We start from the raw sequence: 25,576 nt of genomic DNA, 5'->3' as shown, positions 1-25,576 counted from the left end.
GTTGGGATTGATGGAAGAAGTAGGAAGAGGTTAGGAAACAGAGATTACCAAGGGGAAATAGGAAACCTTTGAGAGTTCATTATCTCGATAGGTGAGTGAATCCAAAAGTCAAAATTCATCCAATTGTACAATTTATTTCCTGAGTGAATTCTCTTCCTGAGAATTGATCAAATTGTACAGTTTATTATAGGTAATTATTTCAATAGAACTCTCAAAAATCTACTTCATCAAATAACATTAGCTACTTATTTCAACTATAGACAATATTCATGCTATAAAAATGCTTATTATTTTCTACCATTCATACACAAAAAATGAGTTGAACATATTACTAATAGACATCAACTTTAAATATTTAAGAGGATAAAATATATAGTATTTCAAATATCTTTTTGGAAAAACACAAGCAGAAAATCGTGGATTCTACTGGACTAAAGCAAATTCACACAAGCTATCAGGTAGAAGCTATCAGGTAGACCTGATAGCTTTGTTATCTTCTACTTATAACCAATAGTTAATTCTCAGGCTTCTTCTCACTCAACCTACTAACATCATCTGTCATAGTTGTTCCATCCTTTAAGCATTTTCTTAATTTGGCATTCTGAACACTTCCAGTCCATGGCTTTCCCTCTATCTCATTCTCAATCTGCATTCCTGAAACATATACTACAATTTTTTTTTTAATTTTTTATTGTTGGCTGTTCAAAACATTACATAGTTCTTGATATATCATATTTCACAATTTGATTCAAGTGGGTTATGAGCTCCCATTTTTACCCCATATACAGATTGCAGAATCACATCAGTTGCACATCCATTAATTTACATATTGCCATACTAGTGTCTGTTGTATTCTGCTGCCTTTCCTATCCTCTACTATCCCCCCTCCCCTCCCCTCTTCTCACTCTGCCCCCTCTACTGACATTCGTTTGTCCCCCTTGTATTATTTTTCCCCTTCCCCTCACTTCCTCTTGTATGTACTTTTGTATAACCCTGAGGGTCTCCTTCCATTTCCATGCATTTTCCCTTCTCTCTCCCTTTCCCTCCCACCTCTCATCCCTGTTTAATGTTAATCTTCTTCTCATGCTCTTCGACCCTACTCTGTTCTTAGTTACTCTCCTTATATCAAAGAAGACATTTGGCATTTGTTTTTTAGGGATTGGCTAGCTTCACTTAGCATAATCTGCTCTAATGCCATCCATTTCCCTGTAAATTCTATGATTTTGTCATTTTTTAATGCAGAGTAATACTCCATTGTGTATAAATGCCACATTTTTTTTATCCATTCATCCATTGAAGGGCATGTAGGTTGGTTCCACAGTCTAGCTATTGTGAATTGTGCTGCTATGAACATCGATGTAGCAGTGTCCCTGTAGCATGCTCTTTTTAGGTCTTTAGGGAATAGACCGAGAAGGGGAATAGCTGGGTCAAATGGTGGCTCCATTCCCAGCTTTCCAAGAAATCTCCATACTGCTTTCCAAATTGGCTGCACCAATTTGCAGTCCCACCAGCAATGTACAAGTGTACCCTTTTCCCCACATCCTCGCCAGCACTTGTTGTTGTTTGACTTCATAATGGCTGCCAATCTAACTGGAGTGAGATGGTATCTTAGGGTGGTTTTGATTTGCATTTCTCTGACTGCTAGAGATGGTGAGCATTTTTTCATGTACTTGTTGATTGATTGTATGTCCTCCTCTGAGAAGTGTCTGTTCAGGTCCTTGGCCCATTTGTTGATTGGCTTGTTTGTTCTCTTATTGTCTAATTTGTTGAGTTCTTTGTATACTCTGGATATTAGGGCTCTATCTGAAGTGTGAGGAGTAAAGATTTGTTCCCAGGATGTAGGCTCTCTATTTACCTCTCTTATTGTATCTTTTGCTGAGAAAAAACTTTTTAGTTTGAGTAAGTCCCATTTGTTGATTCTAGTTATTAACTTTTGTGCTATGGGTGTCCTATTGAGGAATTTGGAGCCCGACCCCACAGTATGTAGATCGTAGCCAACTTTTTCTTCTATCAGACGGCGTGTCTCTGATTTGATATCAAGCTCCTTGATCCATTTTGAATTAACTTTTGTGCATGGCGAGAGAAAGGGATTCAGTTTCATTTTGTTGCATATGGATTTCCAGTTTTCCCAGCACCATTTGTTGAAGATGCTATCCTTATATACTACAATTTTAGACCCTGGATCTTTTCTCATTTTTATGTATACTCACTCCATGTCATTTCTTAAAAGTGAGACACACCTTAAGACAACATCTCCAACTTAATGTAAATACTTCACTGTTGTCCCCAAGTAAAGTCAATTACAGATAATTCTAATATTATTTGCTGAGGCAGCTGCAAATGAAGAACAGATTCAAATAAACATACACAAATTAAAAATAATTAACTTAATTTTCAATAAATCTCACCACCTTTCTTTAAGTTCAACATGACTGGTATAGAGAGTCATTTAAAAATTTAAAGTAATAAAACTAATTTGATGAAAACAAAAACAAATACTTATTATTTATTCTAATCATTAACCATATTAGAAATATTTAAATACCATGCTGGATATTTCATTAAATATGTAAACCATAACCTTGTCTATGATCCTAGTCTAAGGTCTTAAAATATATCAGCAGCACCCTTGTTAATACACTTATTTCAAAAGCCCTTTTTTAAGCAATTATTTCTTTTCCCTCCAAAGATTTCATAAAGATAGTAAACACTATTTTAATCAACAGATTTTGGTCCTACCATGTCCTCTCCTATTACAGACTTTCAATGAGTGAATTTAATAATTTAAAATTAGTTGAAGAATGGTCAGAGTGGCATATACAAAATAGTCCCAGCTACTCAGGAGAGTGAAGTGGGAGTATAACTTGAGCCTGGAATCCAGGAATTTGGGACTAATTTGGGCAATATAGCAAGATTCTGTCTCAAAAGAAAATAAACAAATATTAAATAAATAAAATGAAATTGGTTGGAGAATTTATCCCTACCTCAAGAAATATATATTAAAATTCATGTTCAACTGATAGGTCATCCTGTTATCTTTCTGTACTTAATATGTGCTAAACATCTTTTTTTTTTTTCTTAAATGTAGACTTAGATGAATTGTAAATGAACTCTAAAAACTCTAGGGCAACCACTAATTTTTTTAAAACAATATATAACTGATATGCAAAGAGTGGGGAGAAAATGAAACCTTACAAAATCCCCAAAGTCAGAGAAGACTTAAAAAAAAAGAGGAAGTTTTTTTAAAAAAAAAAAACAGAAATGCAAAGAATACAAAACAGTTACAAATATGATAGATATTGATTCATTTATATCAATAACCGTTTTAAATATGAATGGTCCAAATACAACAGCTAAAAGCAGAGACCATCAATGAATTAAAAAGGGGGAAAAGAAACAGACCTAACTATATATTGTCTACAGAAACCAACTTTACATAGTAAAGTCAGGTAGATTAAAAATATATCTTTATATTTAAGATATCTCCTTCAAAAATTAGCAGTTCACAATGAACAAAAAATAAACGATAAAAAGAATTTGAACAGTTAAAAAAAAATATACCATACAAACATGAACCTAAAAAAAGCTTGAGGTATAGCAATATCAATTGTAGACAAAAGAGATTTCTGAAAAAGGGAAATATTATCAGGGATTAAAAAAATAGATTATATTATGATAAAGGGGATGAATTCTTCAAGACAACATAACAATCCTTAATACATATGCTCTTAACAATAGTATCAAAATATATAAAGCAAAAACTAATATAACTGTAAGGAGAAATGGCTGAATCCACTATCACAGTTAGAGGCTTTGACATCTTCTACTACTAACTGACAGATCCACTGGGCAGAAAATCAGTAATGATATAGTTGAACTAAGTAACACCATCAATCAACTGGATCTAATTGACATGTATATAGTTCTTCATCCAACAATGGCTTGAGTTTCTTTTCAAGATCACATGGACCATTCACCAAGACAGAACAAATTTCAGATCATAAAACACACCTCAAAACCTTATGTTTTAAAAGAAAAGAAACCACACAATGTATGGTTTCAGAAGAGCATGATAGAATTAAACCAGAGAGCAACAACAGAAAAATAGATGGAAAAATCCCCAAATATTTGGAGATTAAACACATACTTCTAAATAATGCATAGTTCAAGTCTCAAGAGATGTTTCTAAATACTATGAATTAAATGAAAATATAATTTCTCAAAACCTGTGTGATCTATCAAAAGCTGTGATTAGAGGGATATTTATAGCACTGAATGCCTATATTAGAAAGAACTATATAAAATCAACAATCTAATCTCCCACCCAAGGAAATCTGAAAAAGAAGAGCAATGTAAATATTAAGCCAAGTAGAAGAAAAAAATAATAGCAAAAATTAGAACAGGAATCAAGGAAATTGAAAACAGAAAATCAATTAGACCAAATGAGGATTCTTTGAATATATCAATAAAAGTGACAAAATTTCTAGCCACATATTATAATGTACTACACAGAGCTTTTATTTTGATTTTTTTAAAAATGGGTGTTAGTCTTTGATCTCCACTAAAATACAAAACGTTCCACCTGTTCTTTTTGCTTAATCTTTCCACAATTCTCTGGCATAACCTCTAGTAGATGTCTGTTATAAAAATTTATGAGAGAAAGAAGAAAACAGACATCCCTGTCAAAAAAAAAAAAAATAAAACTACAAAAGCTTACTTTTGTAGTTGAATATGAAAAACAACAGACTTCATAATTTTTGTTAGAGAAGCCAAACAACTGAATGCATGTCCAACACATAAGGTTTTGTTCTTCTTTCAAAATGACTTAGTCATTACAAAAAAAACATTAACTTATTGGAGCAGACCTGAGCAATTGTTACTCAGGAGGAAAAGAATAGCAAGAAGCTGGAATACTGTCAAACATATCAAAATACAAAACAAAACAAAACACACCACAAAACTTTGCTGCCATCATCATCCAATAGATATTGGCACACCCAAAATCTACTTCCTTTGAATTCCTTTAGAATCCTTAATTTTATAAAATGGTACTTTGGCAGTACAGGGGAGTAAGAAAAAAAACAAAAACAACTTTGAAATCTTAAGTCTATGTTCAAATTCCACCTCCCTTTTTATTAGTCATTTGACTTTGTACAAATTAAAACTATATGACAGGTTTGGGTTAGTTGACAAGTACCAGAAATAGAATTTCAACTAGTTCATGCAAAAATGAGGACTTATTACAAAGATACCAGGGTGTCTATTGGAATTCCTATCTCAGGACCATGGACAAAGGCACTTGAATAAAGTCAGGACTTTGTAATATGCTTCTCTTCACATTATTTCTTTAGATGCCTGTTCTTACTTAGTCCATACGGCAAGAAACAGGCCAATTAAGAGTTTCAGAGTTTTATATCTTCATCAGTTAGAAATCAAATAAACTTATCTACCCCCTGGGCATTTAGGACTCAGGAAAAAAACTTGAGTGACCCAACTCAGTGCAAATGTCTAAAACTATAGAAATATTGAATCAGTTTCCCTAACACCCACCCTCCCAAGCCAGAGTGCTCTTTATAAACCGTATAGGTATGATCCAATGATTGACCTTATTTAAAGTCTTCATTGGCTTCTTTTTAAAATTTTTTTTTTGTTTTAGTCATACATGACAGTAGAACACATTTATGCACTTTGATATATCATACATAGATGGGATATAATTTCTCATTTTTCTGAGTGTACATGTTGCAGAATCATATTAGTCATATAGTCACATATATACACACAGTAATAATGTCTGTTTCACTCTACTATCTTCCCTGTCCCCACATCCCTTCCCCTTGCCTCCCATCACTTCCCTCTACCTAACCTAAGGTAACGCTATTCTTCCCTAGTCCCCCACCCCCACCCCACTTTATCATGAATTAGTATCATCCGGCCTTTGATTTTGTGGGATTGGCTTATTTCGCTTAGCATGATATTCTCCAACTCCAACCATTTACTGGCAAATGCCATAATTTCACTCTTCTTTAAAGCTGAGTAATATTCCATTGAGTATATGTACCACACTTTCTTTTTCCACTCATCTGTTGAAGGGCATCTAGGTTGATTCTATAGTTTAGCTATTATGAATTGAGCTGCTATAAACATTAATGTGGCTGTGCAACTGTAGTATGCTGATTTTAAGTCCTTTGGATATAAACTGAGTACTGGGATAGCTGGGTGCAAATGGTGGATCCATTCCCAATTTTCTGAGGAATCTCCATACTGCTTTCCATAGTGGTTGCACCAATTTGCAGTCCCACCAGCAACATATGAGTGTACTTTTTTCACCACATCCGCGCCAACATTTATTATTGCCTGTCCTGTATTCATGACGACTGCCATTCTGACAGGAGTAAGATGAAATCTTAGAAATGCAAATCTTGATTTGCATTTCTCTAATTGTTAGAGATGTTGAACACTTTTTCATATATTTGTTGATCAACTGTATTTCTTCTTCTGTGAAGTGTCTGTGCAGTTCCTTAGCCCATTCATTAATTGGGTTATTGGGGGGTTTTTTGGTATTGTTTTTTGAGTTATTTATATATCCTAGAGATTAATGCTTTATCGGAGGTGCATGTGGTAAAGATTTTCTCCCCATCTATAGGCTTTCTCTCCTCACTTTATTGTTTCCGTTGCTGAGAAGAAGCTTTTTAATTTGAATCCATCTCATTTATTAATTCTTGACTTTTACTTCTTGCACTTTAGGAGTCTTGTTAAGGAAGTCAGATCCTAGGCCAATGTGGTGAAGATTTGGGCCTATTTTTTCTTCTATTAGGGGCAGGGTCTCTGTTCTAGTGCTTCTTGAACAGACTTATAATAAAAATCCATAACCCCTTTAGAATCAGACTTTATGTAGGCCCTGTGTATTCTGGCTCCTGATTACCTCTGCTAGCTTCTATTAAATTAAAATCCTCTTACTAAGCTTCATCTATTCTAGACTTCTTTTTCCTTTTTTTTTTTTTTTTTTTTTTTTAGTTCTTTGAACTACCAAGCTCTTCCCCACCATAAAATTGTCTCACATTTTCTTTGTAGCCTCTTCCCTCTCCACCTAGTTTTCACTAATCTGCTTCCAAAAAGCCTTCCCTGATTCTCAATGTAAATTAGTTTCCTTCTTTTTATTTATAGCATTTATCAATTTCTAATTGTGAATGTGTGTATTTGTTCACTATGTGTCTCTCTTATTGCACTGTTAACTCTTAGAGACTAAAGACCTACCCTTTTGACACCCAGTTGGCTCTCAATAATTATGTGCTAAATGAATAACTGGTTTAGCATGACACTAGATTAATCAATTACAAATGAGGGGAGGGTAGCAGGTAGGCATAATTGTCATTATCTAGTCATTAAAATGAATTTTCCAACAGTAACTTATTGAGGAAAGGAGAAAGTAGTTCCCAAGAGAACTTGAAATACTTCTGGGCAGAATAAAAACCTGTTCAATTCAGTTACCCTCTTCCCTCAATTCCATAAAATCTTTATAGATCTATGATATTAAATAAAATAAATTTAATAGTACCTATAAAGTGACTGCATGCAATATTACTTCCTTTCCTCTTAGGAGATGATGCTACACATTAGCAATGAATATCATTAATCTTCAAATAAGAAATTGTTTAAAATTCTACAAAATAATGTACACGACAAACAGCTGTTTCATGACCCCTTCTCTCACAGCACCCTGATCTTTCCTACCAGCTGTCCAAAAGAACTATTTGTCTGCTATTCTGTACTAATTCTGTTTACTCAAAATCCATTTAGCTTAAAGAATAGGCATGAATAAAACAAAAATAAAATAAAGCAAAGCTAAACAATCAACCAAACCAAAACAACTCAAACCGTCTCCTTCTTTTGAGGAGTTGATAAACTCTTTTTTGTCACTCTGTCTCCAACTCTACCATACCTATGTCAAAACCCCACAACATTCCATTTCTTGGTTGTGCTAAAAGTTTTTTTTTTAATTAAAATAAACAAAATAAAAAAGCAAACATAACAACAATAAACTAAAACGTCATGCATATGAGAATTGCAGTGTGAAAAAAATTAGAACTATAATCTTTTTCAGAAGTAGATCCAGAATAGATTCCCTGACAGGAAGTATGTAAGTAGTAATATTAAAAAGGGAACTCCCCCCGCCCCGCCGAAAGAAAAAAAGAAGTTATACAGATCTTTCAAATGCCTTAGAATTTTAATTGTAGCTAAAAGGGACTCAGAAGTCATCTACTTCAACTTTCTGATTTTACAATTGACAAAACCAAAAAACCCTGAGAGGTAAAGTCATGTAGAAGACCCTACCTCCTTCCAATTTCTATCACACCCCAACTTCCTGCCCCAGATGATGTAAAGCTAGACTACTCAGTGAATGGAAGGATATCCTCCTCTTCACATCCAGTGGGTGAAAGAGAATAAGTTCCTAATGTTGTCATGCCTACCAAGATAAAACTGTCATGGTATTATAAATATTTTATAGTATTTATTATAAGTTTATAATTGTCTAGTATTAATGGTACATCCTATAATTCAGGTATATTACAGGCTAAAAATATTTTTGTGAGCTCTTTGTGAATCTAACTATCAAGCATATTGTGTCTGAAAAAATAAATTCCAGATTCCAAACCATTTTATATTTATATTTTAAGGATATAATAAGTCCCATTCTAAGTTAGGACTACCAACTCACACAAAGACTCAAAATTCTAAGCTGAATGTGATAAACTAAAAACACAAGATTCTTAATTTTATAAAAAGTTCTACCTCTGGGATCATTTATTTTTAAAATTACGTACTCAAGACATTTTGCACAAGATTTAATTTACATCCATCTTTTTTATTAACATTTCACCAGAAAACTTAAGTCAGAATGAAAAACATTTTTATATCATTCAGTAACAAAAAGTTAATATACATTTTAATTAAATGAATTGTAAGAGATAAGAAAAAAATTGTTAATATTTCATTTAAGTAGCTAACATATACATTATTCAGTATCTAGTACTAGTTAAAAAAGCTGTGGTAAAAGGATTATAAAAAGAGATAAAATAATACAACTTAAAAAAGAAAGTAAAAGTTCTCAAAGAACCTCCAAAAACAATTTGCACTTTTCAAGATAAAACTGTTGCATTAATTAAAAGGTTTGATAAATCTTTTAACAATTTTCACTTAGTATATTAATTCAGTGGCTATTTCTCACTCATTCATTTTATTTGTTCAACAAAGAAATCTGAATCCTTGCTATCTGCTAAACACTATGCTGCCACTCATTTATGACAATAAGCTTCAGATTAGCTCTTTTAAGAAAAACCACTAGTTAACTGTATCTACCCAAGTGATAATGACTACTAAATTTTTGCTCATCATTTTAAAAAATATATAAATTGTAATCAAATTAATTGTTTAAAAAACTTATTTAACAGTAATTCACTTGTTTATCTATTTATTTGGTACCAAGGATTGAACCTAAGGATGCTTAAGCACTGAGCCACACCCCTTGCCCCCATTTATTTATTTGTTTGTTTGTTTATGACAGGGCCTCACTAAATTGCCCAGGCGGGCTTTATACTTGCAATCTTCCTGCCTCAGCCTCCTCAGCTGCTGGGATTACAGGCATGTGCCACTGCACCCAGTCTATAACTGTAATTTTAAAGACACTTTAAAAAAGTCTTACCATCTATATGAAGTTCTCCCACAAAGTAACCAAAAACATTGTTTTAGCAAAAGTTCTAGTAATATACTCTTTCAGAAGTAGTTTTGCTATGAAAGTTGATTGAATTAACTCTCCAATAAGGAAATCAAAAGCTACTATCTGCTACAGTAATGAAAATCAAATACTTGGAAAAGATATCTTAAATTATTTCTAAAATTAAGCAAAATGTATACTTACAGTATTATACAATATTCTTACATTATTTGTGAATATATGGATATGTACCAACCTGAAAAGTAAACAAAGTAGCTCCATACCTTACAAGTGATCACAATAATATATTTTGGATTGTGCCTCTTGAAATTTTTTGTTTCTTTTTTGCATGCTCGGGATTGAATTCAAGGCCTCATGCATGCTAGGTAAGCACTCTATCACTGAGCTATATCCCCAAGCTGATTCATGAAAAAAGCCTTAACATTTTCTGGATATTTTATTTTCACAAACTTGATTGAATTTTCTACCAAGTCACATAATGTTTTCATCAGTATTAACTATTTATACCTATACTATAACTGTACACATGTATTAGCTACAGTAACTAGTAATTCTAGAGTTAAAAACGCTTGATAAGAAATTCTTCAATTTAGAACCATATTTCTCCAAAGCAAAAATCAATGTAAATCAGCCAATCTAAAGTGCCAGGGAAATCCTAAAAACATTTTTGATGGTATTTTACACTGAAATGGTCATTATCACTAACTAAAACATTTACATTTTCTTTAAAACCACCATAAAAACAACTTTACAGAATTTATATACACTACCTAGTGGAATAAGTATTATCTCCATTTACATTTAAGGAAACCAAGGCAAAACAGTGTCCATTTTGTAAACTGCAAGGTCATCTCGAAACCAAACAACTGATTCTACATCATCAACTTTTGTGTGCGCCTCTTCCAAGTTCCATTTAACAATTACTGTACCTTAAAACTGTATCTGCAATGTCTATATGCAATTCCTTTTTCATGAAAAGGGTTAATGCAACAAGCTTAAAACAAGGAAAGATGAAAAAGGTAGATTACAAAAAGAAAAGAAAACATTTTTGGTAGTAAAACATTTATTTTTAAAGCATGAGACTCAAATGGTAATCTTTAACATTATAACCAACAATTGTTTCTTATGCTTTCAAAATAATACTTCATTTTTCAGGTAGATCATGCAAAACTGAAGTCTACTCATTCTTGTAGATAGAAGTTAGAAAAATAAGAAAAAAATCCATAACAAGCAAATACATGATAATGCAAAGAAAAGAAGTGAATAAAAATAAAACTCAGATAAATTAAAGAATGATCTATTAAAACCCCACCTTAAATGTTAAATTCTTCCTTTCATTCAAAGTAAGGCTATGATTAGTAATAAAATATTCTGCTGCTAAATAATAAATACAAAACTTTTCCTATTCAAAACTTGGGAGATTTTATATCAAGTTCTTTATTCAAATATTCACTATAAATAAGTACTTTTTCTAACAGAAACTTAGATCTTAAAAGACAAACTGTTCCTGAGAGTTTAAACTTAGATTGTATTGGTAATTGTACAATGCTATTAACAATTATCAAAATGAAAGTTATCTATTATACAAATTGAAGAGCATTAGACCAGTTGAATAGCCAATAAATCGATTACAATCAATTACTGAACTAAAAATTAAGACTCAGATAACATGTAAATCTAACACTCCCTCCCCCTCAATTTTTAAAAAATAGAATCCAAGGCAGACCTTATATAGAAAGGGATAGTATTAGAATGAGTCGTATCAAAGTACCTACACTCCAGTTGGGGATTAATTAATTAATCGGTTACAGGACAGGTCGTGAATGTTCAGGTCGAATATGCTTTCTTTTCATCATTATTCTAGTTCATCATCGGTTAAGTGCAAGAGGTGTCAGAGTACCGAAGCTAGGGGGCATGCTGTAGCAAGGGGAAAAGAAAAATGGGAAAGGTGCAATGGATGCTGCATAGTTGAATAATTATCTGGGTGGCACAATGGGCGAGTCCTGTCGACATCAGAGCTCAGTGAGCGGCTCCCTAACTCTGCCCGAGGCACCTCCCCATTAACAGGCATCAGAAGAGACCGCACCGCTTAGCCTCTTCAAACGAAAAAGGATGCCTGCACTCGCTTTACCGTTCTGTCTTTAGACAGATCCACGGCGCAAACACGCTAAGGCACGAGCTTGCTTTACAGAGCCTCGGGCACGTACAGCGAGCTGGGGCTTCTCCGTTATCCCGGGCTGCAGCCTCTCCTAGGGCGAGGAGGCACGGGGGCGGCTCGTGGGTGCCAGTGGGCAGGGGATCCCAGACCACGGCACCTCAGGTGAGACCCGCAGTCTCTCCGCCCAGAACTGCCTCCAGCCAGTCGGTGCAACCAAGATCCAGACGCACCCGCCGCCGGCTTCCTCGGCACCCAGCCCGGGTGGCTGGTGGGCTGCGGGAGCTCGGGAAACCCGGAATGGGGGTGGGGGCCATCGCGGGGGAGGCGCGCCCATCCATCCCCGCAACCTTTGCGGACCGGAGATCCATACACACCTCTCTTTGCTCGGGTCGGTAGGAAGAGTTCCTTTCCCAGGATCCCCTCCCCCGAAAAAAAAAAAAAATTCCTGAGAGACTCGCGCTCACCGTGAAATCGTGGGGGGCTCTAGCCTTACCCCTTCTTCATGCTTCGGCGGCGGCCGCCGGTCCCGCTCAGCTCGGGGACTCCACCTGCAGCCCACAAGAGCGTCGGGCTCCGGGGCGGAACCCGCTTCGGGTAGCGGCTGAAGCGCCGGGCCACCAGGAATGCCGCCTAGGGCGCCTGCCGGTCGCCGGACCCACGATGTGTTCGATGCGCGAGCGAACAACACCGCGAGCCGCCGCTGCCCCCCACCCGCCCCCTCCCCGCGCGCGACGCTCCACAACCGGGCGCCAGAATCCGCTCTAGAAGCAGGGGGAACCGCAGCACTCACTCTATCTAATCTCCCATCCTTTCCCCCAGGAGGTACTACTGGACACCCATAGGTTTTAGAACCTAAGATTCTCACTTTCTCCCTCAGCCCCCAGTGCCCAGGTACAGCGGTGGTGGGAAACTCAGCCTCCGCCCACTCACCCATCATATGGGGGCGAAGATCGCTCTTCCCCCTTTCCTGAGGCTCTGTGGTATTACCCAATCCTTAGTTTGGGGGAGGGGGACGGAGAGAACCGTGCTTGGCCAGGGAATGAGGGAAGATGATAGCCAATTGAATGAACCATCCATTCAGGGGCGGGGTCTAAGGGAGGCTTTCCTGCACCGCACCGCCCCCTCGATCCAAACTACACTTCCCATTGTGCCTCTTCGTACTTCCCGCCGCGCTGCAAGCCGGGAGTGCAGGACCTCGAGGCCTCAAGGTATTTCAGAACTCCTAGTCCCTATCTAACCAAATAGGTCCTGAAAGTTATGATCTGTTATGATCATCTGTCCATTCCTATGTGTTTCAAAATTACCGGTCCGATTTTAGTTATTGTAATGATTAATTTATTGTTTCAAAATGTTATGGATTATTTCTTAGTAAAGGAGGTAAATAATGTGTTCCGTGATAATCTGTCAGGACCTGGGAGCCGCTTCTTCTTCCGTCCGGGCCTGGTCTGTGCAGAAGATCTGTTGCCGCGATGTCGGCTGCGATTGCAGCTCTGGCCGCCTCTTACGGTTCGGGTTCAGGGTCCGAATCGGACTCGGACAGTGAGGGCAGTAGGTGTCCGCTGCCAGCCGCCGACTCTCTCATGCACTTGACTAAGTCGCCTTCGGCCAAGCCCTCTCTGACAGTGGCGGTGGACTCGGCTCCGGAGGTGGCAGTTAAGGTAAGTGTTTTGGCCACTGATGCTGTGCCAGAACTGGCTTCAGCTCCAAAATCCCCGCTCTCCTGTTAAGTCCTGAGTTACCTCTTAGTGCGGAGAGATAGTTGCTAACGCGTAGATCTCTCGATCCCTCCTGCATCTTCCTCCGGAGAAGCTGTGAACTGGAAGTTGGGGACAGTTCTCCATTGCTCGCTGCCCTGGCTTCTCACCTTCAGAAAGCAAGTGGGAAAAGTGGGGACAATTTGAGCTTGGGATATGACTTAAATAGGGCAGGTGTAATCCCATAACATAAATAAAACTAGATCAAGATATCGCAAACTAAGGTATGTGCCTTCACCCGAAATGAGCAGTGGCCTGACTTTGTTTTGGTTTTGAAGAACTAGGTTTTAACCCGGGCTTCACCACCTGTGTGAACTTGGGCAAGTTATACAACCTCCTGTTTCCTCACCTGTACAACTGCGATCATTTTTAAAGCACTTATCTATATGAGAGAACTATTGAGAAGAATAATTGAAATTGTACAAATAAAGCTTATAACAGAGCCAGCTGTCTAGTGGGAGTGCAATAAATGTTAGCTATTGTGACTGTATTTGTTAATACATTGAGGAAAGCTATTGGGTTTAAAAATAATGCATGATCTAATGGAGGAAGGTGATAAAGTTAGAAATTGGGTCAGATAGTTCATTTAACAAACATTTACCAAGCACCTATTTTTCACCAGGAACTGCTCTAAGAACTGAAGCCACAGAGGCCGGAGGCATCTTACATTCTAGTGTTAGAGGCAGCCAATTAAATGTGATCAAATAAAGTAGTTAGAGGTTGAATCGAGTACTATCAAGGACAAAATAAGATACCATAATGGAGAATAATTTTTTAAAATATTTTTTCTAGTTGTCAATGGATCTTTATTTTATTTATTTATATGTGATTCTGAGAATCAAACCCAGTGCCTCACATGCTGGGCAAGTGCTCTACCACTGAGCGACAACCCCAGCTCTATAATGGAGAATAATTTTGATAGGAGTATATTTTTGGTAGGTTGATCAGGGACCTCAACCCTGAAAAGGGTGCTTCCAAGAACAAAAAGCTAGCCCATGGAAGCAAAGAGTTTCTAGGCATAGGTAACTGGCAAACCTGAGAAAGTGGAGAGCTTAGTTTCAGGAAGTGAGGAGAAGTTGATATGTCTCTAGCTAGGTGAGAGTATCCACTTGTTAAGAGTAGAACTCCAAGTGGCTGATCAAAAGCTCAATGTGTGGAGAGGAGCCTGTACAAAAAGTCCTTTGTAAGATGTTCCTAAGTCCACTGCTATGACTTAAGAAGTTTTTTATAGGTTTTTAATGAGCTATTTATGAATTTTACTTTTTGCTAATGGACATGAAAGGATGCTTGGAATTCTGTCTTTATAACAAAACTGTCCCAACTTAAAACCTTCCAGTACCCTCCTAATCTTTATTCCTTTCACAGGCAGGTCTTTTGGAGCTCTCTTCACCTGTTTCAATTCTCCCTAACCCAAAGCAGTCTGGCCTTAGCCTCTTGGAAAACTAACCTCCCAGAATGATGTCCCAGGCCTTTCAGTTGTCAGGTTCTGCCATCTGACTTGAATCTTCATCAAGTGACAATATTACATATTTCCTCTTTCTCAAAATGCTGTCTCCCTTTGATGTCCACTTGTCTATCCTTAGCTTTCTGGTGCCCTGTTCTGCCTTCCTTAGTCCTCTTTACACTTCACATATTCTCCTGTACCTTCACCCTCTCTGCTTCTGATAGCTCTCAGGTGACCACTGTAGAGTGATTAGCACAGGTTTGTGTCAAGAATCAAAGGATTCAAATCCTGCCTCCAGTGCTTACCACTTGGTGACCTTGGATGAGTTACTGAAGGGTTCTGTGCCAATTTTTCTCATTTTTAAAGTAGATTTAACATTAGCTTCCATCTCATGGAGTTACAAGAATTATCCTAATGCTTGTAAAGCAAATTTAACAGTACCAGGCACACAATAAACACTGAATATATGTCAGCTATTCATATTTCCAATTCTAAACTCCTTCCTAGCTTAAGATCTAATAAGTATGTCTTCCAGAATGATTGGATACCTCTAATTCAGTGTGCTGAACATTTTTTTTCCCTTCAAAATTCACTTATCTTTTTCTCATTTTGATTAATGACTCCACAACCTACCATTCTACAGACAACTATAGCCTTTTAACTGGTCTTTGTACTTTCTCCTTTTTTATCTCCCAGTATTCCATACCACAACTCCATTCTTTCTTCCATGGTGCCTCTAGAACATTCTTTCTAAATTCTAGTTTCATCATATCACTTCCCTGCCCAAAGACACCATGTTGCCTATTAGATAATTTGTAAGTTCCTTATGTAGCATGTGAAGCCTGCTGTTATCCCATGCTGAAATCTTTATAAAAAAGTTCCATAAGCCCAATTTTCTTTTTTCCTCCCAAGATTTTGCCCACACTAGTCTCTGCCTGAAAATTCCTTGCCTCGTGCTACTTCCACACCCCAAACTCTGCTGCTCCTCAGCCTCAGTGCACTTGTTTCCTCTTGTGTCTACCAGAGCCCCTTATCTCAGCTGTAGCATTTGCTACATTGCTGGATTTAACTTTTTACTCTTTTCTGGACTGTGAGACTCTGGATCCCAGAGATTCTTGTGTCTGTTCCTTTATGTTTCCAATGCCTAGTGCACTAAAGGAAATATATTTGATAGGAAAATGGAAGAAGAAAGGTCTTAGTAAAGTATGTACATTAAGAATCTGAGTTTTAGAGCTGGGTGGACAGTGGCAAGATTGAAGAGGGTCTTTAGAGCTTACTGATTTCACTAAGGAGTTAGTTCAATAAAAAAGGAAATCCAGAAGGAAAAGTTACGTAAGATACCATTAGAAGCAGAGCTGGGGCTAGTCTCCCCAGCAGTTTGGGCTGCATGATGAGAGATTAGTAGTGTTCTTATTGCTGGTTTGAGAACCAACACCAACACTTCCTTATATGAAGTGGTAGGGGGTTGTGGCTGAAGGGAGATTGGAGTCTTATTTGTCCAGTCATTACAGTAAAAGTAATGATTGCAAAAGATTGGAAAATTACCAAGGAAGGAGGGAAGGAGATATGAAACATGCAGATAATTTCATCTGTACCTAACAAATTGTGTTGTGACTAATAGCAAGTATTTTGGCAGGAAATAAATTATGCAGTGGTTTTAATCTATCTTTTCCTGAACACTAATGAGATTGAGCATCTTTTCATTTTTGTGTTAGTGACTTGATTTTTTTTCTTTTTCCTCTGCAAAATGACTCTTGGGTTGTCATTTTGATTTGTTAGGGATATTATCCTTTGTCAGTTTGTTGAAAAAAACTTTTCCAGTTTGTAACTTGTCTTCTCTCAGTCTCTCTCTCTCTCTCTCTCTCTCTTTAATTGTCTTTCATTAAACAGAATTGTTTATTTGGTTTTATTAAATTATTCCCTTATGGATTGTGGTTCCTGTTTCTCGTTTGAGAAATCCTTAACCCAAAGTCATGAAAATATTCTTTCTTTTGAAAATGCTACATGTTTGCTTCTCACATCTAATTAATTCATCCACATAAAATTAATTTTTGTATAAAGTGCAAACATTCCTTCATTCTTTTCCCCTCCCCCTTTTATTTTTTATTGGAGTGTGTGTGTGTGTGTTACTGAGGATAGTGTATACTAGATAAGCACTGTACCGTTGAGCTACACCCCAGCCTGGTATTAATATTCTTAAATCTATGACTTGATATATGGTAGGATAATTTCCTCCCCCCACCACCTTTTTGTTGTTGATTTTTAAAAATGTTTTGGCCCTTCTTGGCCCTCAAAATTCTACACACTGTTTGGAATTAACCTGTAAAGTTCTGTTAACACCCAGGTGGGATTTTGTTTGAGATTACATTGAGTCATAGATCATTTTTGGAATCTATTCATTAATTTAGGTCTTTGATTTTTTAATTTCTTCAAACTTTGTAGTCTTATCCATCAAGATTTTACATGGTTTTGTTGCAAGTATTTCTAAGGGCCTGTTATTTCTATGCTATGATGTTAATAATAACATTATTTTTTCCAAGTATTTAACTTTCAGTGTTACTACTTACAAAATCATACCACTTGTAAACATGGCGTTATTTTTTCTTTCTTTCCTTCTTTATTTGTCCAGAAAGATAAAAAACAAAAAGATAGAAAAATGATATACCAAATTCTAACCAAAAGAAAGTTGTTCCTGGTTGTATTAAGATCAATAAAATAGACTTTAAGAAAATATTAATAGAGACAAAAAAGGGATATTTCATAATAAAAGTTTTAATTAACAAAGGTATATAACAAGTAAGCTTAAATATTTAGGCAAAAATTGACAGAACTACTAGGAGAAATCAACAAATGTATAAATCACAGTGGGAGATTTTAATACACCTCTTAATCATTGATAGAACAAGCAGAAAGTATCAATAATGACAGGAAATTTGAACAACAATATCTAAAGATACAGTTTACTAATCTGTATCTGTATTTGTAAACTGTTTCACATAACCTTACTTAATTTAGAGTATTGTTTTCATCTGTATCTATATTAGTAAACTGTTTCACATAACCATACTTAATATAGAGTATTGTTTTCTAGCACCCATGAAACATTTTTAAAGAACTGACCATATACAAGACCAGGGATTGGTGAATTTGGGTAAAAGACCAGATAATAAATATTTTAAATTGTATTGACCACATATAATTTTGTCACTTCCTTCTTTCTTTGTCTTTTTTTGAACAATGCTTTAAGAATGTAAGTGCCATTCTTAGCTTGTTAGCATGAAAACAGACTGGGGGCTAGATTTGTTTATCAGTCTATAAATGAGTCTCAGTAAATTTTAAATCACATTTGATGACATTCTCTGACCACAGTGAATTTATACTAGAAACTAGTCACAAAACAATAATTCTAAAATTCCCATATTTGAAATTTGTGAAATTGTACTTACCAAAAGTTACCAAAGTCCCTCATAGGCCAAATAAAAAAAAACATAACAAAATATTTTGAGCTGAACAATAAGAAAACAATATTCAGTAAAACTTGTGAAATGCAACTATAGCAATAACTTTTTTTAAAAGTTAGTTTTATGTACATTTAGCAGAAAAGAAGAAAGGTAGAAAGTACAGTATGGTAGACATCCATTCTTTTGGATTTTTTTTCCTGTTCTTTCCTTGTCATCATCTATAAATTATGAATTCAGTTTCTGTTAAGTAATTACTCCTATAAATTACCCTGTGTCTGAATTAATTCATACCTTCACCTTCTTAAAATCCAAGAATGAAATTCTCTCACCCCTATTTTAGTTAATTTTGTCTGGTGTGTGTGTGTACTCATGTGCGTGCTCACACACATGTGCATATTTTTGTACACATACATAACAAACATCTTACACAAGATGATGGTGAATGATATGTCAGATTTTATACATTAATAGTCATCACCTTAACTAGAAATAGAACCACCATATGACCATCAGCTGTACCACTCTTTGGTATTTATCTGAAAGAATTAAAATCAGCATACTATAGTGATACATACATACCCATGTTTATAACAACACAACTCACAGTAATCAAATTATGACCAGCCTCGGTGTCTGTCAACAGATGAATGGATAAAAAAAAAACATGGTATGTAAACACAGTGGAGTTTTACTTAGCCATAAAGAAGTACAAAATTATGTCATTTGCAGGAAAATGGATCAAATTTAAGAACATTATGTTCTATGAAATAAGCCAGACTCAGAAAGTCAAGGGTAGTATGTTTTCTCTCTTGTGGAAGCTAGAGAGAAAAGCAGGGAGAGGCAGTGGGTATCTTATGAAAATAAAAGAGAGATCAATAGAGTAGAGGAAAAGAGACCAAGGGGAGGGAGAAGAGGAGGGAAAGGCGAGGTCCTGGGGAATGAAATTGACCAAATTATGTTATGTGTAGGTACAAATGTGTAACAACGAAGCCCCACTGTTATGTACTATTAAAATGCATTAAAAATGATCAAAGGAAATAAATCATCACTTTAGAAATGTGATAAGCCCTATTGGGTTACCAGAACTGCTTATTAACTTGCTTTAAAGTTAAAAAAAAAAAAATAAGTAAATGAAAACAACCTGGCTTTATCTCATTTCAGTCAATCACTATGTTACTTTCCCCAAGTGGCTTCCCTGCTTCATTTAGCATAGCCAACTTGAATAAAATGAAAATTATGCCTCTAAGTTTGAAGCACAGATTTTAATTTCTTCTTGGATGATATTTCTTGTTATTTGTGAATTCCCAATTGAATCACCTTTTTTCCTCTACATCTGTTAAGGCCCAAACTCAAAGGATATCCAGATTTCTGTTTTCTTATTTCATCATCTAAACTCCTATTTTTAGAAACTCATTGGGCTGGGGTTGTGACTCAGAGGTAGAGCACTCACCTAGCATGCATGAGGCACTGGGTTCGAGCCTCAGCACCACATCAAAATAAAATAAAGATATTGTGTTCACCTAAAACTAAAAAAATAAATATTAAAAAACAATTGCTATATATAACAAATTAGAATAAATTTTTTAAAAAGAATCTCTTTTAAAAAAAAGAAAGAAACCTTGTCATTTCCAGTTTCTGGGGGGATAAAACTATGCCATAAATTGAGAAGTACTTTATGATAATGATTAATAATTGTCATCTACTTTGCAGTGTACATGGTGTTTTCATGTCTGTTTCCTTATTTGTACACAGGAAGAAATGTGAAAAAGACTAAAAAGGAATATTGTTTAGTTTTATTCTCAAATTAATTTAAGTCAACAAAAGATAAATTGTTTAAACTTATTAGACCCATAGAGTGCCCTTCAGTTATACTGCACTTTAATTTTTGTGGATAATTGAAACTAAATAGAAATCTTTTGTAATTCTGTAGCAATTCCAAATGTAAGCCTAATTGGTGTTGAACTCTTCATGAGTATTAAAACAAGGTTGTGGTATTGTCCAAGTTCTTCTAATTAAATGTAAAATTAACAGCCCATTTTCTGGAGAGTTGTTCAATTTGTTCTATAATTTTAGTAGGAGCCAGACTGGGATCAATTTTGTATTGTTTATTAGTTGCCATTGTTTATTATATAAAGGGTAATTTTTTAAACTGTACTTTGCATTTAAAAATTGGTATCTCGTGATACTCTGCTCAATATAATTAAAATTTAGAATATTTTAGATACCCTTAGTTGGAAAGATCTGGTAACCCATATGATAAAGTGGTCTAGCAACTATATTCTATAATCCATCAGGAAGATTTGAAGGTGGCTAAACTTCTTGTTTTTTAAGCACTTTGTCACTCCGAGTTGAGTATTAAGAAGGAAAAGCATTTAATTTAGTTTTCATGCATTTTAAGCAATTTGTATGTAACCTTTTAATTTTATAGTAATAAGTTTGATATTGGGCTCAAGGCAAGATGCTATCTGTAATCAGAGAAGACTCTGGAGTGCATTCTAGGGTGATAAGTAATTGTCATCTTTTAGGTGGCCTAGCATTTGCACCTCCTCATAGAGAGTCCAGCTCCCTTTCAACTCAGGCTCAGAGCTGTACTTGAGCTTAGCCAAACAGATGTACCCACCTAAACTTTCTAGCCTGAAACCAATCTGCAAAGAAACAAGGGGTCAGGATTTTAAGTGACAGTGTTGGCCAACATTTTCCAGTTTCTCACACCAGTAGTTTCAGCAACCACTGGCAGCAGTAGCAACTTAGCATTGATTTTGAAAAATAATAAACTGTCATCTTACTGAATTGGTTCTGTGATATAATTGATTGAATTGTGATTCCATCTGCAGACTCACCTTTTATTTCTGTCTGCTTCTTAAAGCTGATTCTTTGTCCCTCCTGGCAATTTTAAGAAAAATGCATAAGGATTCAATAGCATTTAATCAGCCTATAAGGATTTCTGTTGCTTGCAAATAAGAACCCTGTCTGATAATACCTAGTTCCTATGCCAATGATTTTTCTTCCTTTTGTTGCTAGTCTCTTTATCACTATTCATTGTGATTACTTTAAACTCTCTTATCTTTATCATTAATTCTTTAGTACCTTGGGCTAAATGACTTAATCTTGGTTATACTTCACAAAAGTGTTGTAAAGATTATGTGAAATAATGTGTCTGTCCTGACACTAGCACATTTGTGTTTTCTTTTCACAGTACTTACCCTCTTCTTGCAAAATGTATAGTTCATTTATTTATTAAATGACTTGTGGTTTGTCTACTCTACCAGAATATAAACTACAAAGACAAATATCTTTTTTCATTTCCATGGGCCTAGAATAGTGCCTAACACATATTAGGCATACTGTTAATATTTGTTGAAGGTATGTACTAAATGAATGAATGTACTTGAATCTGAAGGTATGTACTTGAATGAATCTGAAGGTATGTACTTGCTTTATTAAGGTGCATAAAGAAAATTAAATGATCAATTATAACTCCAAGCATCTCCCAGCACTTTTAAATATCTATCACCTACTATCTCAAAGAGAGCCTTCTTTTCACAGGTTAATCTTCGTACTCTGTCCTGGATTCTATCGTCTCTTCTTCTAGGATACCTTTCATTATCTCCTCATTCTTGTTGTGTTTTTTTTCTGCTGTCTCCTTTCCTCTAGCAGTATGATTGACTATGTCTCAGACTTAATCTTTTCTTATCTAAATCCTCACATATACCAATACTCCTTGCTGCTGACTTTCTGTGGTCCACCTCAGTGGCCAAATCACTGCAGCAAAGGTTTTTTGTAATGTAATTGCCAAATGATCTTTAGTTATCCTTATCCTACTTAATTTCTCTATGGATTTGTTTTCTTTCTTCCCTGTAATTTAACAAGTGTTTATTGAACATGTGCTGAATGCCCTGCATTCTACTAGGTAGTAAGGATTTAAAATGTAAGTAATTGCTATGTGCAACCAATAACATATCACAAGTACTATCAAGAATGCAACATTCTTTAGGACTGTGGACAACAAAGCAGTTTTCCTAAGGCCAGTAGATGGGAAGAAATCAGGGAAAATAAGATAATTTATTATCAGATAACAAAGTGAATGCCTGTGATACAAGGCAATAACATGCTGCTGGCACAAAAAGCATCAGAGTGCTTGCTATTTAAAAAAAAAATTAGTCATCAGTGTAATATGTTAAAAGTGGGGGTATATTAAGCCAGATAAGGAGGTACTATAATAAACTAGGCAAGATGTGCCGAAGGTCTGAATGAGGACAGTGGTAGCTAGAATTTGGGCAGGGAGGATAGAAATGGGATTGCTGGAGAAATATTCACAGGTAGAATGAGAAAGACTCAGTGCCTGGTTTGTTTATGAAGATGGAGTAATGGGGGAATGATATGTTCTCTAGGGTGGTGTTTCATGCTGTCACATCCATATATAATGAAATTCAGTAGGTAGTTGGATTTGAACATCCAAAAGCCAGGAGTGGAGTCAGGGCTGAAAAAAAAAAAATGTTGGGGGGAATTAATGAAGTCATGAGAAAGATAAGAAAAAGCCAAAAAATGGAGAGTTTTAAAACTAGAGAGGAGAGAAGTTTCAGGGTAATAGCTGATAGACTATATCTTTGAGAATAAATAGCCTGCTTTGTAAAGGAGTTTTTGTAAGATGTTTTAAGAGTCGTAAGATTTTGGAACAATAACTGTGTGCCTGTGGTATTATTTCTTTTGTTGGTTTTTCTTTACTCCTTGGCTAGCCGAACTACCAGACATTCATTTGTGGTATTGTCTATATCACTGTCAACTTTATGAAGTTCCACCTATTTTACAAACTTTGCAGTGTCCCTTGCAATGTATGGTGTTGACAGGTGTATCTACCATCAGTGAGAGGCCAACAGTAAAGATGATAACATGATTGCAATAGTCCTAGGGGTTGATTGTACATTTGTGCATATAAAATCTACCTTGTGTACCTTACATTTTCAGTGGAGGGAGATTGATAATAAACATGCATATATCAGGTGATGGTAAATGAATAAAAATAAAGTAAGGTAAGGGTAAAGCAGGAAAAAAAACTGAGCAAGAAATTTAAAAAGAGAGAAAAGTCTTGTGGATATTTAGGCAAAAATATTTCAAAAAGAGAGAATGCAGAGCCTCTGAAGCAGGATTGTCCTTTGGTATATTCCAGGAATAACACATGAGCCAATGAGGCTGGGGTTAGGTGAGCACAGGCCTAGTGCTAGATGAAGACAGAAGTTGCTGGGGCAGGGCAGATCATGGAGGGTGGATTTTCAACATATTGCACTAAGATCCTTATTTTATAATAGCAATTTTATAAACTGGCATTACTGAAATATAATTCATAGATGTTTAATTTTCTTAAAATTCTCAATATAGCTTGAATACCCTAACTAAAGGAAAAATATTTACAATCAAATAACATGTTTTTGATATATGAATGGTCAGGCATTACAAAACAGGATGACAAAAAAAAAAAAAAATGCCCTGTAAAACTCTCCTGGGAAATCATGACCTCTTTCTGAGAATAACTATGATAGTCCTTATAGATTTTTATCAGGCTTTTACTCTGAATGGGGAAGATACAGGGGGTGGGTACAGCAATAACATAATCTAATATTTGGAAAGAATTGCCTTGATTTCCTGTGTGGATTGAGGCTGTGCATAGGCAAAGGCAGAAAGCAGTTAATTAACTATTATAATGATTCAGATACAAGATGCTAAGTTGAATTGAGGTGATGAGCAGTGGTTGAATTCTGGACATAGAGGGAAGACACATTTGCTGATGGATTGAATATAGAGTGTGAAGAAAGAATAGTCAGAGATAACTTGAGGTTTTCACCTGAACAACTATAATGATGTAATCGTGATTAACTTGGATAGAGAAGACTAGAAGGGTTTGTTGGAGCCGGGAGACCAGGCATAATTTGAGATGTCTGTTAGATACCAGGCATGGGAGAAAAGATGCCAAGTCCAGTGGTTTGAATATATAAGGTTGCAGGGTTCAAGAGAGAGGTTCAGGCTGGAGAAGCCAATTTGGAAATTGATGTATACTTGTTAAGTGGTAGGGTTAAAAAGATAGACTGCCAGTGATTCTGCAGTGAAAATGAGATTTTTATTATGTTCATTAACCTGGGAAATTAATTTAAGAAGGTTGAAACATTGACATGGATTGTAAGACTTCAGATTTAGAAGACTGAGAACCTGCTGTTTCCTTTTGTTTCTTCTGCCATATCTAAGAGAGTGCCATCTGTTTACACATCTAAAAAGTTTGCTAAATAAAAAAGAAGTGCCTGTTTTGAATTTGGAACTAGAGGATCAAGCTTTGTTTGTTTGTTTTTGAGTGCCAGGGATTGAACTCAGGCACTCAAATACTGAGCCACTTCCCCAGCCCTATTTTGTATTTTATTTAGAGACAGAGTCTTACTGAGTTGCTTAGTGCCTCGCTTTTGCTGAGGGTGGCTTTGAACTCTCCATCCTCCTGTCTCAGCCTCCCAAGCTGCTGGGATTACAGCATGTGCTACTGCAACCAGCGGAGGATCAGGTTTTTTTGAGTTAATAAAAAAGAAGAGTTAGAAACTCTAAATCTTTTTGTAGTGTTAACTTCTTTAGAAATTTTTAATTTTTAATTAATAAATTTGGTATTTTTTTGAAAAGAAAATGATTGTTATATTATACTTATATATATATTATTAATCTTTGATTATTAGAATTATTAACCATATGGTGTACTAAGGTAATAATCATAAAATTGGTGTTAAAAAAGACGGGTGTGAGTTTGATGTAGTTTCTGAAATAAAATAATTGCTTATCCAGTCTTTAATATTCATTTGGTTTTCTTTTAGGAAGATTTAGAAACTGGAGTTCACCTTGACCCTGCTGTCAAAGAAGTTCAATATAATCCTACCTATGAGACTATGTTTGCTCCTGAGGTAAGAAAACATATTCAAGGTTCTGCTTCTTGCTAAAGGATTTAAATTATACATAAGAAGATAAACAGTTGGTGAATTTTAAAGTTTTCTCACG

General features: G+C 35.7%; 2 protein-coding genes across 3 annotated transcripts in view; one reads left to right on the top strand and one right to left on the bottom strand.

The window, feature by feature from the left end:
- Nucleotides 1–12,426, bottom strand: part of Wasf1 (WASP family member 1) — a 59,469-nt gene extending 47,043 nt beyond the window's left edge. Inside the window, exon 1 of the mRNA XM_027928358.2 lies at nt 12,359–12,426. The gene's annotated coding sequence lies outside the window, so the exon portion shown is untranslated. The remainder of the gene's footprint in view (nt 1–12,358) is intronic.
- A 658-nt stretch (nt 12,427–13,084) lies between these two features.
- The window catches only part of Cdc40 (cell division cycle 40), a 47,335-nt gene continuing 34,843 nt past the window's right edge, over nt 13,085–25,576 (top strand). The window contains exons 1-3 of one of the 2 annotated variants that reach the window (XM_071613134.1): nt 13,085–13,102; nt 13,303–13,552; nt 25,396–25,482. In XM_071613134.1, the coding sequence (XP_071469235.1) occupies nt 13,364–13,552; nt 25,396–25,482 (276 nt within the window). In that variant the 5' untranslated portion in view covers nt 13,085–13,102; nt 13,303–13,363. Of the gene's footprint in view, nt 13,553–25,395; nt 25,483–25,576 lie in introns of both variants that reach the window. The other variant, XM_027928345.3, reaches the window with a different exon arrangement.

The sequence above is a fragment of the Marmota flaviventris genome, chromosome 6 (assembly GCF_047511675.1).
Source record: "Marmota flaviventris isolate mMarFla1 chromosome 6, mMarFla1.hap1, whole genome shotgun sequence".
In the NCBI taxonomy this organism is placed as follows: domain Eukaryota; kingdom Metazoa; phylum Chordata; class Mammalia; order Rodentia; family Sciuridae; genus Marmota; species Marmota flaviventris.
The sequence above is the reverse complement of the archived record's forward strand: the minus strand, read 5'-3'. Positions and strand labels throughout refer to the sequence as shown.